The sequence below is a fragment of the Mirounga leonina genome, unplaced genomic scaffold (genome assembly GCF_011800145.1).
Source record: "Mirounga leonina isolate KUSES-001 unplaced genomic scaffold, KU_Mleo_1.0 Mir_178, whole genome shotgun sequence".
Lineage (NCBI taxonomy): Eukaryota > Metazoa > Chordata > Mammalia > Carnivora > Phocidae > Mirounga > Mirounga leonina.
The window spans coordinates 46,427-61,710 of NW_023270464.1; the positions used below are offsets into that span (position 1 = coordinate 46,427).

General features: G+C 39.3%; 1 protein-coding gene across 4 annotated transcripts in view; it reads left to right on the plus strand.

Moving 5' to 3' along the window:
* TUBGCP5 (tubulin gamma complex associated protein 5) overlaps positions 1 to 15,284 on the plus strand; it is a 113,567-nt gene that overhangs the window by 7,428 nt on the left and 90,855 nt on the right. For all 4 annotated transcript variants that reach the window (XM_035023898.1, XM_035023897.1, XM_035023899.1 and 1 more), the window contains exons 4-6: positions 11,119 to 11,212; positions 11,608 to 11,687; positions 12,095 to 12,230. In XM_035023898.1, coding sequence (XP_034879789.1) covers positions 11,119 to 11,212; positions 11,608 to 11,687; positions 12,095 to 12,230 — 310 coding nt within the window. The remainder of the gene's footprint in view (positions 1 to 11,118; positions 11,213 to 11,607; positions 11,688 to 12,094; positions 12,231 to 15,284) is intronic.

The window sequence follows — 15,284 nt, forward strand, 5'->3', positions numbered from 1 at the left end:
TATTTTTCCATCTTTTTGTGTCTTCTTCAATTTCTTTCATCAGCGTTCTGTAGTTCCTAGAGTGTAGATCCTTTACCTCTTTGGTTAGGTTTATTCCGAGGTATCTTATGGTTTTTGGTGCTATCGTGAATGGAATCATTTCTCTAATTTCTCTTTCTACAGGTGCGTTGTTAGTGTATAAGAAAGCAACTGATTTCTGTGCATTGATTTTGTATCCTGCTACATTACTGAATTGCTGTATGAGTTCTAGTGATTTGGGTTTTCCACATAAAGTATCACGTCATCTGCGAAAAGAGTTTGACTTCTTCTTTGCCAATTCGAATACCTTTTATTTCTTTTTGTTGTCTGATTGCTGTTGCTAGGACTTCTAGTACTATGTTGAACAATAGTGGCGAGAGTGGGCATCCTTGACGTGTTCCTGATCTTAAGGGAAAGGCTCTCAGCTTTTCCCCATTGAGGATGATATTCGTTGTGGGTTTTTCAGAGATGGATTTTATGAACTTGAGGAATGTTCCCTCTATCCCTATACTCTGGAGAGTTTTAATCAGGAAAGGATGCTGTATTTTGTCAAATGCTTTTTCTGCATCAATTGAGAGAACCATATGGTTCTTGTCTCTCCTCTTATTAATGTGTTCTATCACATTGATTGATTTGAGAATGTTGAACCACCCTTGCACCCGGGGGATAAATCCCACTTGGTCGTGGTGGATGATCCTTTTAATGTATTGTTGGATCCTATTAGCTAGGATTTTGTTGTGGATTTTGGAATCCATATTCATCAGGGATATCGGTCTGAAATTCTCCTTTTTGATGGGGTCTTTGCCTGGTTTGGGGATTAAGGTAATGCTGGCCTCATGGAATGAGTTTGCAAGTTTTCCTTCTTTTTCTGTTTTTTGAAACAGCTTCAGTAGAATAGGTATTATTTCTTTTTTGAATGTTTGGTAGAATTCCCCAGGGAATCCATCAAACCCTGGACTCTTATTTTTTGGGAGGTTTTTGATCACTGCTTCAATCTCGTTACTGGTTATTGGCCTATTCAGGTTGTCAGTTTCTTCCTGTTTCAGTCTTGGGAGTTTATAGGTTCCAGGAAGGCCTCCATTTCATCCAGATGGCTCAGCTTATTGGCCTATAGTTGTTGATAATAATTTCTAGTAATTGTTTCTATTTCCTTGGTGTTAGTCATCATCTCTCCCCTTTCATTCATAATTTTATTAATTTGGATCCTTTCTCTTTTCTTTTGGATAAGTCTGGCCAGTGGTTTATCGATCTTATTCTTTCAAAGAACCAGCTTCTAGTTTTCGTTGATCTGATCTACTGTGTTTCTGGTTTCTAATTCATTGATCTCTGCTCTAATCTTAATTATTTCTCTTCTAATGCGTGGCTTAGGCATCGTTTGTTGCTTTTTCTCTAGTTCTTTAAGATGTAGAGTTAGTTGGTGAATTCGGGATTTTTCTGTTTTTTTGAGTGAGGCTTGGATGGCTATGTATTTCCCCCTTAGGAATGCCTTTGCAGTATCCCATAGGTTTTGGACGTTGTGTTTTTGTTCTCATTGGTTTCCATGAATTGTTTAAGTTCTTCTTTGATTTCCTGGTTGACCCAAACATTCTTTTCTGCAGTATTTCTTTTCTAAAGATTTTATTTATTTATTTGACAGAGACACAGCGAGAGAGTGAACATAAGCAGGGGGAGTGGGAGAGGGAGAAGCAGGCTTCCCGCTGAGCAGAGAGCCCAATGTGGTGCTCGATCCCAGGACCCTGGGATCATGACCTGAGCCGAAGGCAGACACTTAACGACTGAGCCACCCAGGCGCCCCTGACCCAGACATTTTTGAGCAGAGTGGTCTTTAGCTTCCAAGTGTTTGAATTTCTGCCAAATTTCTTCTTCTGATTGAGTTCCAGTTTTAAAACATTGTGGTCTGAGAATATGCAGGGAATAATCTCAGTCTTTTGGTATCGGTTGAGACCTGATCTGTGACCCAGTATGTGGTCTATTTTGGAGAAAGTTCCATGTGTGCTCAAGAAGAATGAGTATTCTGTTGTTTTAGGGCGGAATGTTCTGTATATATCTGTGAGGTCCATCTGGTCCAGTGTGTCATTCAAAGCTCTTGTTTCCTTGTTGATTTTCTGCTTAGATGATCTGTCCATTGCTGAGAGTGGAGTATTGAGGTCTCCTACAATTAACATATTGTTACCAATATGACTATTTTGGTTAATAGTTGGCTTATATAGTTGGTTGCTCCCATGTTGGGGGCATAGATGTTTACAATTGTTAGATCTTCTTGTTGGATAGACCCTTTAAGAATGATATAGTGTCCTGGGGCGTCTGGGTGGCTCAGTCGTTAATCGTCTGCCTTCGGCTCAGGTCATGATCCCAGGGTCCTGGGATCGAGTCCCACATTGGGCTCCCTGCTCCACGGGAGGCCTGCTTCTCCCTCTCCCACTCCCCCTGCTTCTGTTCCCTCTCTCGCTATCTCTCTCCCTGTCAAATAAATAAATAAAATCTTTAAAAAAAAAAAAAAAGAATGATATAGTGTCCTTCTGTGTCTCTAACTACAGTCTTTATTTTAAAATCTAATTTGTCTGATATAAGAATTGCTACCCCAGCTTTCTTTTGAGGTCCACTGGCATGGAAGATGGATCTCCATCCCTTCACTTTCAGTCTGGATGTATCTTAGGTTCAAAGTGAGTCTCTTGTAGACAGTGTATGGGTGGGTCCTGTCTTTTTATTCAGTCTGCAACCCTGTGATGTTTTATGGGAGCATTTAGGCCATTCACGTTGAGAGTGATTATTAAAAGATATGAATTAATTGTCATGTTGCCTGTGAAGACCTTGTTTTTATAGATTGTCCTTGTAAATTTCTGTTTGTATATCACTCTTGGGGTCTTTCTCCTTTTAAGGAACCCCCCTTAATGTTTCTGCAGGGCCAGCTTAGTGGTCACATATTCTTTCAGTTTCTGCCAGTCTTGGAAGCTCTGCATCTCTCTATCCATTCTAAATGACAGCCTGCCGGATAAAGTATTCCTGGCTGCATGTTCTTCTCGTTTAGTATCCTGAATATGTCTTGCAAGTCCTCTCTGGCTTGCCAGGTCTCTGTGGATAGGTCTGACATTATTCTGATGTTCCTCCCTCTGTACGTAAGGAATCTCTTCCCCCTAATTGCCCTTAAGATGGTTTCCTTGGTTCTAAGATTTGCAAGTTTTACTATTTCATGCCGGGGTGTTGGCCTATTTCCTTCATCTTGGGAGGGGTCCTCTCTGCCTCTAGGACACGAATGTTTGTTTCATTCCCCAGATTAGGGAAGTTCTCAGCTACGATTTGCTCAAATACAACTTCTAGTCCTCTCTCTCTCTCTCCACTCCCTCCAGGATTCCAATAATTCTGACATTGGAACGCTTCATGGTGTCACTTATTTCTCTGATTCCATTTTCATGGATTCTGAGTTGTTTTTCCCTGGCCTCCTCTTTTCCCTTTTTATCTATTAAATTGTCTTCCAGGTCCCTGATTTGTTTTTCTGCCTCACTTACCCTAGCTGTTAGATTATCTAGATTGGATTGGATCTCATTGATAGCATTTTTTTTTTAAAGATTTTATTTATTTATTTGAGAGAGAGAGACTGAGAGAGAGAGCACATGAGAGGGGGGAGGGTCAGAGGGAGAAGCAGACTCCCTGCCGAGCAGGGAGCCTGATGCGGGACTCGATCCCAGGACTCCAGGATCATGACCTGAGCCGAAGACAGTTGCCCAACCAACTGAGCCACCCAGGCGCCCTCATTGATAGCATTTTTAAGTTCTGCCAATTCAGCTTTCATTTCTGCCCTTAGAGACTCTATGTTGCCATTAATTGATTTCTCCATTCTAGCTATTGTCTTCACAATTGCTAGCCTGAATTCCATCTCCGACATCTTGGTTATATCTGCATCCATTTGTAAATCTGCAGCATAAGTCATAATCTCTGAGTCTCTCCTATTTTGGGGGTTCCTCCTCCTAGTCATTCTGTTGATGGGTGGTTGAAGGAATGTATAGAGTCCAAATTACCACAACCCAAGCAAGATGCACCTGTTTTCTAGGGACCTTAGGTTGCTGGCCTCTTGTTTTCCCAGCCTGTCTTCTGGAGGAGGGGCCTGCTGCACTGTTACTCAGCCAACCCTGTTTGGGCAGAGTTGCCCTGCCCCGTTGTGGCGGGGAATGGGCTCAGGGGGAACCGGTTTTTTGGGGCCCTGTTCTCTGGCGACTTTCCCTGGTGGCCCACCGTGTCTCTTCTGAGAGTCAGAGCAGAAGAGACTGTTTCCAACCCTCTGCCTCAGAGCAGAGAGATCCCAGTCTATTCTTCAATGAGCACTCCAGGCCACACTATGTTCGTTCCTGTCTGTGCTGCCATAAACTGCAGTGTCGTGGGTTGTGTGCCCCTCGCAGTGCTCCTAGTCCTGCCTCCGGGGGGGGGGGGCACATCTCTGCCCTTTGTGCTTCTAAAACTGCCAGCACGCGCAACCCCGCCACTCTGGTTTCCATCTAAAGTCCTTTCCCCACCGCTCCCAGTCTGCGAACCTGTGCCCTGTCCCCAGTACGGGAGGCTGTCACTCACTGGCAGTGTAGGATCCCCATGGCCAGGCTCCCTCCCGCTGCCGTTTATCCTCTGATACCTGTCAGCAGAACCCCAGCTCCCTGCTTTGTACCTCGAAACCAACCACCTGCGATCTTCTGTTTATAGAGATCCAGATCTATCTTCTTACATCTCAGGCTGATTTCGTGGGTGGTCAGAGTGTTCTGGTAGATATTCAGCTCAAATCTGGAGACCAGTTGGAATAGGGTCCCCTACTCCTCTGCCATCTTTTCCTAAATCAACTTGCTATTAACATTCTTGTAGAACCTGTGTGTGAACGTAATTCTTCACTCTTTTTTGGACAGATTTCTAGGAGTGTAATTGCTGGTTTATATGGTAAGCTTAGGTTCAACCTTTTGAAAAACTGCCAAATTATTTCCCAAAGTGGCTATATCATTTTATATTCCCCCAAGCAATATATAAGGGTTCCAGTTTCTCTACATCCTTGCCAACACTTGTTTTTGATCTATCTTTTATATTATAGACATCCTAGAGAATATGTGGTAATACATCATTTTGGTTTTGATTTACATTTCCCTAATGACTAAAGATGTTGAGCATTTTTTCATGTGCTTTTTAGCCATTTATATGTTTTCAGTGATGTCTTTTAAAGTCTTTTCCCATTTTGAAATTGGACTGCTTGTTTTCTTACTGAGTCATTAGAGTTGTTTATTTCTCATACAAGTACTTTATCAGAAGAATGATTTACAAATATTTTCTTCCAGTCTCCAGCCTGTCTTTTCATTTCCATAGTGGTGTTTTTTTAAAGTTAAAAAGTTTTTCATTTTAATGAAGTTCATTTATCTATTTCTTTCTTTTATGACTTGTGCTTTTGGGGTCATATCTTAAGAACTCTTTGCCTAATCCAAAGCTAAAAGACTTTTTTCCTGTCTTTTCTTCTAGCAGTTTAAGCACTTGCATTTCAATCTGTGTTTTATTATGAGTTAATTGTTGTAAATGTTATGAGGAAAGGATCTAAATTAAATTTTTTTTTACCTTCAGCTATTCAATTTTCCCATCACCATTTGTTGAAAAAACTATTCTTTACCTATTGAATTGTCTTGGCAACTTTGTCAAAAACAAATTGGACATAAATATAAGGATTTATTTCTGGACTCTGAATTGTGTCACTAATTTATATGCCTATTCTTACACAAATACCACACTGCATTTATTGTAGCTTTACAGTGAGTTTTAGAATCAGGTAATGTAAGTACTGCAACTTTTTTCAAAACCGTTTTGTGTATTCTAGACCCTTTGAACTTCCATGCACATTTTAGGATTAGCTAAATTTCTATAAAAAGCCTTGTCAGATTTTGTCAGGGATTGCATTGAATAAGTAGATCACTTGGGAAGTATTGCTCTCATCGTTTGAATTGTATCCCCAGAAAAGATATGTTCTCAAGTCCTATTTCCTGATATCTGTGAATATGACCTTATTATAGGGTCTTTGACAATGTAAGCAAGTTGAAATGAAGTCAAACTGGCTAATCCAGTGATTGGTATCCTTATAAGACAATAGAAATTTGAACAGAGATACACACAGGGTGAACATGCTATAATGGAGGCAGAGATTGGAGCCATGCATCTGCAAATCAAGGAACCCTTAGGATTTGTGGCAACCACAGAAGCTGGAAGAGGCAAGGAAGGATTCTTCCCTCAAGCTTTCAAATTGAGCATGTCCATGCTGACGGCTTGATCTCAGACTTCTAGCCCCAAGAACTGAAAAAGAATAAATTCCTTTTGTTTTAAGCCATGCAGTTTGTAGAATTTTGTTATGGTGGCCCAAGGAAACTACTACACAGTCTTACCAATATTAAATCTAAATATTAAATAATTAAATCCGTGAGTGTGAACTCTCATTTATTTAGATTATCTTTATTTTTCTCAGCAATTTTATTTTTCCAGGTACAGATATTTCATTTCTAATATTTACTCCTAAATATTTTATTCTATTTGGTGCTATTATGAGCGGAATTGTCTTCTTAATTTCATTTGCAGTTTGCTTTTTGCTAACATTTAAAAATATAATTCACTTTTATGTTGATTTTTGTGTAGTTAGCCTTGATAAAGTCATTTATTCTAGTAATTTTCTTCTGGATTCCTTAGTATTTTCTACACTGAGGGTCATGTTATCTCCAAAGATAGTTTGACTTCTTCCTTTCCAGTGTGAAGTGTTTTTGTGCTTTTTGCACTGGCCAGAAGCTTCAATACAGTGCTGAACAGGAGAGTGGACATTTTTTCCTTGTTCCTAGTCTTAGAGGAAAAGCTTCAGTTTTAACTCTTAATTTTGATATTAATTATAGATTTTTCATAGATGCCCTTTATCAGTTTGAAGATGTTCTCTTTTATTCCTAGTCTGTTGAGAGTTTTTATCATGATTAAGTGTTGGATATTGTCAAATCTCTTTCTGTACCTTTGCAATAATCATGGGTTTTTTGTTTTGTATTCTCTGAGGTCTTAACTTGAGCTGCCATTATAAAATACCACAGACTGGGTAGCTTAAAAATACAAATTTATTTTCTCATGGTAGTGGAGTCTGGGAGGACTAAGATTAAGGTGCTGGCTGATTCAGTTGCTGGTTATGACTCTGTCTGGCTCATAGATGGCCACCTTCTCTCTGTGTCTTCACATGGCAGAGCTCTCTGGTATCTCTTCTTATCCCATTGGACCAGGGCTTCACCCTTATGAATTAATAACCTCCTGAAAGCCCCATCTGCAAATACCATCACACTGGGGGTTAGAGTTTCAATACAGGAATTTGAGAGGAACACAAACTTTTAGTTCATAACATATGATATTAAGTCAGCTTTGGGTATTAATCTAATTTGTGTGTGGACTGAGAAGTACATTCATACTTAAGGCCATTTTCAAGACTGTCCTGGCTTATATTTTGTGTTGGTTGCATGAACTCATGTTCCATCAGCCAAGGATGTATGGCTGGTTTGGGTCCACTCCAGTCCAGCCTAGTCAACCCAAGACATATGGAGAGCTGAAGCAAGCCGTGTGTGGCTGTCGTGCCTCCAGGAATTCCTGATAAACCCTCAACTGTTCTGCTTGCTGTCCTGCTGCTCAACACACACAGGACTGCAACCACTGACTCCCCACTTCACTTGCCACTGCATTTGCTGCTTTAACTGACAGCTCTTTGAGTCAAGTGAGACTCTTCCATCAACAGAAGCAAAGCTGCTAGTTTTCTGGTTGAACTACAACTGTGATAAAGCTAGAAGGAGGAGGAAAATAGCTCTGGGCAATTATGCCACAAACTCACACAGTTCCACCCTGAGATCATTTTCATTAGTAAATGCTTCTCACCGTTTGTATGCCCTTGCTCCATTGAGAGCACTGAAATGGTTGTCTGGCAATTTTGTCCAGCTTTTAGTTACTTTTAGGGGAGAGGCTTTGAAGACCACTTCTTCCATCATGCCAGAAGTGTATCTCTAACCACACTATCTATTATAAATAGTTAGGGATTTATATTATCCATGGGAGTTACTCAGTAAATGACAGTTCACTATTTCCAGGCTCTGAATGATATTTGGCAAAAGAGATTTGGGGTGGTTATTCTTGGAAAAATAAGCAAAGACTGACATATTTATAAAACCCCACTGGAACTATGAATTCTAGTTCTTTGTAGCTTTGAGTTTCAAAGAATGTGAAAGTGGAGTATAAGTTAATCCTTAAATATCCTTTGAGACTCAAGACCACCTCTGATATAATGTACAGCACATGGGATTGCTTCTTTCACATATATATATGTGTGTTCATTGACTTTCTGCAGAGTAACAGGGACCATGCAGGGCCTCAGAAGACAGAGACTAGGGGCATGTGGCTGATGGGTAGCTAGAGTCCAACTCTTTACCTTTATCTCTTATGTAAAGAGATGGCATAAAAAACAAATTAACTTGTATTTTTTTTTTATTTAAAAGATTTTATTTATTTATTTGACAAAGAGAGAGTTAGTGAGAGCAGGAACACAAGCAAGGGAGTGGGAGAGGGAGAAGCAGGCTTCCCGCCGAGCAGGGAGCCTGATGCGGGGCTCGATCCCAGACCCTGGGAGCATGACCTGAGCCGAAGGCAGACGCCCAACGACTGAGCCACCCAGGTGCCCCAAGTTAACTTGTATTTTTAAAGTTAAGTAAAATAGTTCATATCTTCTAAATGTAAGTGCCAGAGTCCTAATTCTAAGCAGTCTTCTTTTTCTTTACTACAATTAGTAATTTTGGTGAAAGCATGATATATAGCTGGTTGATAGGCTATGTTTTGACCATTAGTGCTAATTTGTAGTTCAGTGATAACCCAATTAATGAGTTTTCTCAGGGTCAAGCTCCTTTATAGATGTTACTCAAAAATAAACAGTGTATAGGAGTAGGGAAATGGCATCATTCAGGTCCTCCTCCCATGACCAAGAGTTGCTTTTGTGCATCCCTACACTGCTACAGGGCAATAGTTCTAATCCTTGGCAAAGTAGGGAGGTTTGCAAGGGTGCAGTATGTGCCCTTTCCCTGTACACACTTCCTTCCTCTGTCATTGGTAATTTTCACCTTATTCAGGTGCACAAAATAAAAAAAAAAAATCTGATGCTAGCAATTCTTACTAAATAATAGATATAGTGGGAGGTGTTTAAGTACTTATATTTTAGACTTTTTATTCCACTTTTCTCTGTGGATTAAAAATTCTTTTCTTTGTTAAAGGAATTTCAGGCATTTCTAAGCAGGTAAGAAATTATCAGAGAAAGGGCAGCTCCTTAAAGTCTTATTAGTGATATATTTCCTGAACATTCCTAGGAAAGTTTAGCAAGTGTTTACTGTGTCCCTGGCATCATACTAGGTGGTAGGAATACAGAATAAACAATACATGATCATCACTGCCCAGATTTTTAATAGTATTTAATTATAATTATGATAAACATTGTGAAGACATATATAAGGTACTACAGATGGTCCCTGACTTACAGTGGTACAAAAGCAATTCATATTCAGTGGAAATTCAGATTTTGGACTTTGATCTTTCCTCAGGTTAGTGATATGCAGTATGATACTCTCTGGGTGACGCTGGTAGCAAGCCACAGCTCCCAGTCAGCCAGGTGTTCATGAGGGTAAACAATCAGTACACTTACAGCCATTTTGTACCTGGACAACCATTCTGTTTTTCACCTTCAGTACAGTATTCAATAAATTGCATGAGATATTCAGCACTTTAATATTAAATAGGCTTTGCCTTAGATGATTTTACCCAACTATAGGCTAATATGGGTGTTCTGAGCATGTTTAACATAGGGTAGGCCAGGGGTGCCTGGCTGGCTCAGTCGGTAGAGCATGGGACTTTTGATCTTGGGGTCCCGAGTCCTTATGTTGGGTGTAGAGATTACTTAAAAAAAACAAAAACAAAACAAAACAGGGTAAGCCAAACTATGATGTTCAGTAGGTTAGGTGTATTAAATGCATTTTTGAGTTACAATATTTTCAACTTACAATGGCTTTCTTGGGATGTAACCCCCTTGTAAGTTGTGGAAGACTTGTATAGAACATACAATAGGAAGAACTCACCTGGTTTTTAGGCATTAGAGACTTACCTTCCTTGAATTTAACCCATCTCTTCTTTCCAGTATAGTTTATGACTTGAGCCCATTTGGGGTATTTTTATTTTTTGGTAACTTTTAAACATTTTTTTTTTTTTTTAAGATTTTATTTTTATTTTTTTATTTTAGAGATAGCGCAAGTAGGGGGAGGAGCAGAGCAAGAGGGACAAGCAGACTCTGCAGCGAGTGCGGAGCCAGACACCGGTCCCAATCCCACGACACTGAGATCATGACCTGAGCCGAAATCAAGAGTCGGATGCTTAACCAGCTAAGCCACCCAGGCACCCCAAATATGGTTTTTTAAATATAATTTGTTTTTTTGTTTTTTTTTTAACTTAAAGAAAGTTGAAGAATAGTAAGTGAACTCCAGTGTATCCTTTGCTCAGGTTCACTAATCAGTGTTTTTTAATCTGGAATAGTTCCTCAGGCTTTCTTTTTCTTGACCTTGACATTTTTTTTTAAGATTTTATATATTTATTTGACAGAGACACAGAGAGGGAACACAAGCAGGGGGAGTGGGAGAGGGAGAAGCAGGCTTCCCGCTGAGCAGAGAGCCCGATGCTGGGCTTGATCCCAGGACCCTGGGATCATTACCTGAGCCGAAGGCAGACGCTTATGACTGAGCCACCCAGGCACCCCTTAACCTTGACATTTTTTAAGAGCACAGGCCAGTTATTTGGTAGCTTGTCCTCAGTTTTGGTATTTCTGACGATTCCTCATTATGATTCAGGTAACGCGTTTTTGGCATGTTCCTTACATGTACACATTTGAACTCTAAAAAAGGTTTAGAGATTAGGATTTACTTAGATAAAATTCATGTTTTCTCAAACTAGAAAAAATATTGGGGACATAACTGACATGGGGTTATCTTTTCTTAAACTAGTTTTGAAAGCTCTCACCAACCTCAGTGATTCATATCTTCATTTTTTGTTTTAAAGACAGATGCACATTATTCCATACTGTCACTTCTTCTGTGTCTATCTGATTCTCCTTCAAACAGCAATTATGTGGAAACACCAAGAGATGAAGTGGGTACGTTGCCAAATGTTTAATATATAACAAAAGTGAAATTGGTTTTATTGCTTAATTATCAGACATTTTATAAAAAGTTGTAAAAATCTATGAAACTAAAATATTTCTGTTGCTTTGGATACAATTGCAATTACAAATCATTTAAAATTTAAGTTCTGACTTTAAGTTAAACTACTTTCAATTATATAAAGAGAAAAAATCACTTTTGAAGATAAGTTAAATTTTAAAATGTATTAGAATATCAATTTATTGAGTGTTTCAGTATTTTTGAACTTTGTCATTTCCTGAGTGCCTTTTATTTTGAGTTTTGTTAGACTTTTTTCCTACAGTTTTGGGGTTTTTTTCCCCCCACATATTTTTGATAAAGCTGTTGAAATTCTTCTGTTATATTTTAGAAAAGAAAGATGATTTTGACTGGGGAAAATACTTGATGGAAGGTGAAGAAATTGACCTTGGTCCAAATGTAAACACACCAGTAAGTAGCAATAGTTTTGCTATTGAACATATAAATATATGCCAAGTGATACATTATTTTTGTGGTTCCTTTCACCCTAGAGCAATTTAACTAAAACAGGAATACTCTTCACTAAATTAGAGTAGTTTATTATTAAAGGTTTATTAAGATTTTGCACTGAATCAATAGTACTAGGAAGTTGAATGGAATGAATGTAAGTATCCTTTAGGGAGTAGCCTTTCATCTTGGGGGTTTTGCCACCAAAAATAATTCCAGGCTATCATAGTAACTTTCAAGACATTTAGAAAAAAGTGCCATTAGGTGTAGTTTTTGCTTTTTTTTTTTTGAAATTTTCTTAATCATTTCATCTAAATAGCTCCAGTCACCATACACTCTTAAGGATAAGATGTATTTCCCTTTTTAATCAGAACTGGTCTGAAGACAGTGAAGATGAAGATGATCAACAGCCCTTAAGTAGAGAAGACTCTGGGATTCAAGTGGACAGGACACCGTTAGAAGAACAAGATCAAAACAGAAAACTGGGGCCTCGTGTCAGCTGGAAAGGTACTGTGTATTCTCAGATGCATCATTTTCTTGTAGGACAGGCACGTTTTGGGAATCAGTTCTATGTTACTGGTAAGCTCTGCCATCTTCATAAATCTTTTTAAACCATTAGTAGATCTATAGTGTCTAAGAAGTAGCACTACAAAATTAATGTTGAAAAGAGATTTATAGTGAAATTCTGTGTTTTGTTTTTATAGTTCTGAGAACTTTACTAGTCCTAAATATTTCAATTTGTTTTTTATTGGAGAAGGGTTGACTTTGCCTAAATTAGTAACAAAATAAAAGGAGAAAAGATCTGTATAATTTAATTTTAAATTGGAATGTTTGAATTTTAGTGAAGAACTGTGAATGGGTACTCTAGAAAGAACTGGAAGCAACCTCAGAGATTAGATTATCTAATCCTACTCCTCATTTTGTAGGTAAGGAAACAAAGTCCTGGTTACATTGGCTTTTCTGTGGTCACGTAGCTGTGACACTAACCCCAGAAGATGCGATATGTAACCAGACCCTATTCACTGTACTTGAACCTTGCTAAATGGACAAAGTATTTAAAGCTGATTTAGCATCCTAATGATTTTCTGGCTTATTTTTTCTTTCCTTTTCTTTTTAATTTTTGTGTCAGACCTTTAGGGCAGAGTGTGGTCATTACTAGTACATGCAGGAACTTTTAATTTGATTTATATCATCTGTTCTGCTATTTCTGATTCTCACTCCTCATTCCTTTTCTCTGCCAGACCAGTTCTAGGCACCTGTTGTAATGTATTTGAGACCTGTGTTCTCACACAGGTCAAGTTCTTATAAAATACATTCTATTGGTTGGTGTATTCTGTTTTAAAGTTATGTACTGGTATTATTCCATGTGCAGACTTTGTTCTATTCCTCTTTCATTTATCTCTGTTTTAAATCTGTCTCTGTCAACTCTGTGTACATCTCTTCTGTTACCTCTAACTTCTGTATAGGTTTCTGCGGTTTGCAGTACCACATTTAAATTACCACTTTCCTGTGGACAGTTCCTGAGCTGCTTTTGCCCCCTCTACCTAGTGCCATGCCCATTATGGACCTGGCCCACAGTCTCCTCTCTACTTGATAAGATCCACCCCTCTGATTTGGGTTGCTTTTGTTTTAATTTGCATTTGTCTGGCTGTTCAGGATAAGTGCTTGTGACTGCTCAGGTTCTTTAGTCTTGCCCCTTCTGTAAAGTACCCATTGATAACCTCTGCTTGTTTTCTTTTGGGTTTCATGATTTCCTTCCCAATGCTATCCTTCAGAGTTCCTTGTATGTCTAGATATTAATTCCTAGGTTTTAGACATTGCAGTTATCATCTAGTCACCTTACTATTAACATTTTTCATGAGATATTTCAAACAGAATCTGTGATTTTTTTCTACTATTTTGTTGTACTCAGACCTGTAAATTTTTTCATGATATGGTTAGCATTTGGGTCTTGATATTTTTATCTACAAAAACATTCCCTTGTATTTTCCTTCTGTTTGCTTTTTTATAGCTTATGTTTAGGGCTTTAGTGACCACCAGGTCCACTTTATATATGAACTGAGGTTAAAGGGTGTAACTTACCTTTCTCCAATGTCATGAGCCGGTTTTCCCAGAAGCATCTAGTAAATAACCCATTCTATCCACATTGTTCTGTGATTCTACCATTATTATATATCAAGTTTTCATATATACATATATTTATTTCTGAACATTGTGTTCTCTCCCTTCAGTGTAAGTTGCTGAGGAACAATGTTTTTGTTTATATGGCTTTATAATATATCTCAACACACAGAAGGCAAGTTTCCCCATCACCTCCTTTATACCTTTTCAAAACTGGCTTAGCAGCATTATCAACAATAGCCAAACTATGGAGAGAGCCCAAACGTCCAATAAGGAAGATGTGGTAAGCAAGAGACGTAAGGTGGTGGAGGAGTAGGAGATCCTAGTTTCCCTCAGGGGATTTTGGTCCCTTAAAATCAGCTAGATGGTTATCAAATCATTCTGAAAACCTGCAAAATAAACCAGAGATCTGAGAAAAGAATTGCTACAATTCTACAAATAGAAAAGTGATCGCTTCTTCCAAGATAGGAGGTGTGGAGACATGAATCTGAGGCATTATATCCCAAGATAAACCACGGGGGCAGAGAGCCTCCATAAGCGGGGAACTGGACGTCTTATAAGTAGCGGAGCACAAAATCGGAACTTTTAGAAGTTTGCCTGAAAGGCGCTCAGGAGATGAAGCAGGGTAGAATCCCAGGTGAGACAGCACGGTCTTAGGATCCCCAGGGTCACAAAAAGAACAGGGGTGCCTGAGTGTGGCAGAGTTCCCAGGCATTAGAGCAAGGAAGCGGCTTACAAACAGTGAGTCCAGGCGCTGGCTTTCTGCTCGGTGTTGGCATAAACCGCAAACTGCTGTGCAGTTGTGCGACCGTTCTCTGATCAGGGGCCCCAGCAAGAGGCAGAACCCCAGGGAGACCCTCCTCCCTCCCCCTACCAGGGGGAGTGGTATGAGTGCATGCCACAAGAGTCCATAAGTTTGGAAACTCGAATCAGGGTCATGTGCCTGAGATAAAAATGTTGGTCACAGGCTGGGTGAACACAGAGTTCACATGGAAGCCAAGGAGACAAGAGTGACCACTTTTCTTTGACGGCTCACTGAAGAGTGGGAGGCATGAACTTTCAGCTCTGGGTCTAGAGATTGGGGCAATACCATTTTCATCCCCCACATCATTGCAGAATGCCTTTAAGAAGCAAAACAGCACTACATAATGCAATCCGGACCTGGATACACTGAGCCCGGCCCCCTGGCAAGGGCGGTGCAATTCCACCCAGACAAAGACACCAGGGCATCTGCAACAGGCCCCTCTCCCAGAAGACCAGCAGGAATTTCTGGTGAATACCAAGTTTACCGATACTACACTTATGGTTTATATATGTATTTTTCATTTTTGGCTTCCTTTCATTGTATTCAACTAAATTTTTGTGTGTATGTATATATAAGTTTTTCTTCTCTATTTTGGGATCTAGTTTCTTCTACCAAACAGACCAAAATACACCCAG